The sequence below is a fragment of the Homarus americanus genome, unplaced genomic scaffold, assembly GCF_018991925.1.
Source record: "Homarus americanus isolate GMGI-L3 unplaced genomic scaffold, GMGI_Hamer_2.0 scaffold40856, whole genome shotgun sequence".
Lineage (NCBI taxonomy): Eukaryota > Metazoa > Arthropoda > Malacostraca > Decapoda > Nephropidae > Homarus > Homarus americanus.
This window is the reverse complement of record NW_024734615.1, coordinates 5,090,530-5,092,801: the sequence shown is the minus strand read 5'-3', so window position 1 is coordinate 5,092,801 and position 2,272 is coordinate 5,090,530. Positions and strand designations below refer to the sequence as shown.

At 37.5% G+C, this 2,272-nt stretch overlaps 1 protein-coding gene across 1 annotated transcript; it reads left to right on the top strand.

The window, feature by feature from the left end:
- The first annotated feature begins 247 nt into the window (after positions 1-247).
- Positions 248-1,463, top strand: LOC121870329 (tigger transposable element-derived protein 1-like). Its single transcript, XM_042372112.1, has 2 exons — positions 248-683; positions 904-1,463. Exons 1-2 carry the CDS (start codon positions 248-250, stop codon positions 1,461-1,463), a joined length of 996 nt encoding a protein of 331 aa, XP_042228046.1.
- Positions 1,464-2,272: the final 809 nt, after the last annotated feature.

The window sequence follows — 2,272 nt, the reverse complement described above, 5'->3', positions numbered from 1 at the left end:
CATCAAGTTGGAAGTGACTGCAGTAGTGCAAAAAAAAGCTGCAAATGCATTACATTGGATATTAAACTTGACGTTTCAAGAAGGTTTGATGCTGGAGAAAAACTTAGCCAGATTGCAAAAACATTAGGTCTTGCTACTTCAACAGTGGGAACAATACGTGATAATAAGGACAAAATTAGGTCAAGTGCTCAAGCTGCTACTCCATTAACTGCTCGAACCTTAGGTTAGAAGTGATGTGATGCTAAATATGGAACGACTCCCGAGTGTCTGGATTGAAGATCAGACTAAACGCAATGTGCCACTAAACACTATGGTTATTCAACAGAAAGCCATAAGTTTATATAATGATTTGCAGGAGGAGGAAGGTGCATCTTCTGAGGTTAAACCTTTTCTGGCTAGTAAAGGCTGGTTTGAAAGGTTTAAGAAGCGCCTTAATTTACACAACATAAAAATGAGCGGTGAAGATGCCAGTGCTGATACAGATTCTGCTAATAAATATCCTGTTGAGCTGAAGAAAATTATTGATGAAGGAGGTTACACACCAGAACAAGTGTACAATGTTGATGAGACTGGGCTTTTCTGGAAGCGCATGCCTGCTAGTATTTCCATTGAAGAAAAATCAGCACCAGGCTTTAAAGCATCCAAAGATCGTTTAACACTTCTTCTGGGAGGAAATGCTTCAGGTGACATGAAATTAAAGCCCCTACTTGTGTATCACTCAGAAAATCCATGGGCTCTCAAGGGCTATGCCAAGGCTAATCTACCTGTGATTTGGCATTCCAATAAGAAGGCTTGGATGACTATGACCCTTTTCCAAGACTGGTTCACTAACTATTTTTGTACCTGCTGTAGAAAGATATAATGCCAGGCATAACATATCTAATAAAGCATTGCTCCTCTTAGACAATGCACCAAGCCACCCAGTGAATTTAAATGATCTTTCTGATAATGTGAGAGTGGAGTACATCCCCAAGAACACAACTTCCTTGCTCCAGCCAATGGATCAAGGTGTGATAGCTAACTTTAAGGCATATTATCTTAAGAAAACTTTTTTGCAGCTCATAAAAGCAATTGATGGTGAGGATAAACCTACAATTAGGGACTTCTGGAAAAAGTTCAACATCTTGGATGCTGTGGATAATATAGCCGAGTCCTGGGATGAAGTGAAAACCTCAGCTAAGAATGGTTCATGGATAAACATATGGCCAGAGTGTGTCCATGAATTTCAAGGTTTTTCACAAGCTGAAAGTCTACAGCAAATTCAACAAGACATTGTGACACTTGCAAATAATGTAGGCTTTGAAGAAGTAATAGAAAATGATGTGGTTGAGTTGCTAGAATCCCATAGAGAAGATTTGACTAATGAAGATCTGATGATGCTGGAACAAGAGCGAGCTGCAGGACAAGAAGAGGATATAGAATCTCCACCCACCCCACTTCAGTTGACAACAAAGGATGTCTAAAGTGTTTGCACTAATACAGGAAGGTCTGCAAATCTTTGCTGATAACGACCCCAACCATGAAAGGAACATCAAGATTGCAAGAGCAGTTAACAATGCTCTCAGTTCCTACACTGAGCTGTGCAAGAAGGTGCGCCATAAACGTCAAACAACTTTGGATGAGTTATTCATCCTCAGAAAAAAGCTGAAAGCAGATGATGAAGCAGATGATGATTTACAGGGCAGGGCAGAAGAGAGTAGTGCTCCTCCCTCTCCCTCCCAATAACTTCCTTTGCACCACCAATCCTCACGCAGCAGTCAACATCTTTTGTGGTAAGTACAGTACAATATTCTTATTTATTCGAACTTTATTTCTCTTCATATTACATGTATATGATGAATTATTTAATGTACTGTATTGTATGTGTTTATAAATATTTATTTTCATTCATATAAGTGCATGAATTACGTTTTTGGGGCCAAAAAAATTCCGTAGGAACGCATCTCCAGTTTTATAATGGATGTCAATGGGAAAATAGGTTTCGCATTATGGAATTTCGCGATACGGTCAATTTTCCAGGGATGGAACCCTTCCGTAATGCGGGGGATGCCTGTATATTATTTTTGGGATTTTCTACTACAGTACTGTACTATATTATTGTTTAATTACCAATAAATTGAGATGAAACAAAATACATTATGTAACCAATAAATTACATAATTTGGAAAGTAATATATGTGTGTGTATACCTTATGATAGGTTTAAATAATATACCTGATATATATATATATATATATATATATATATATATATATATATATATATATATATA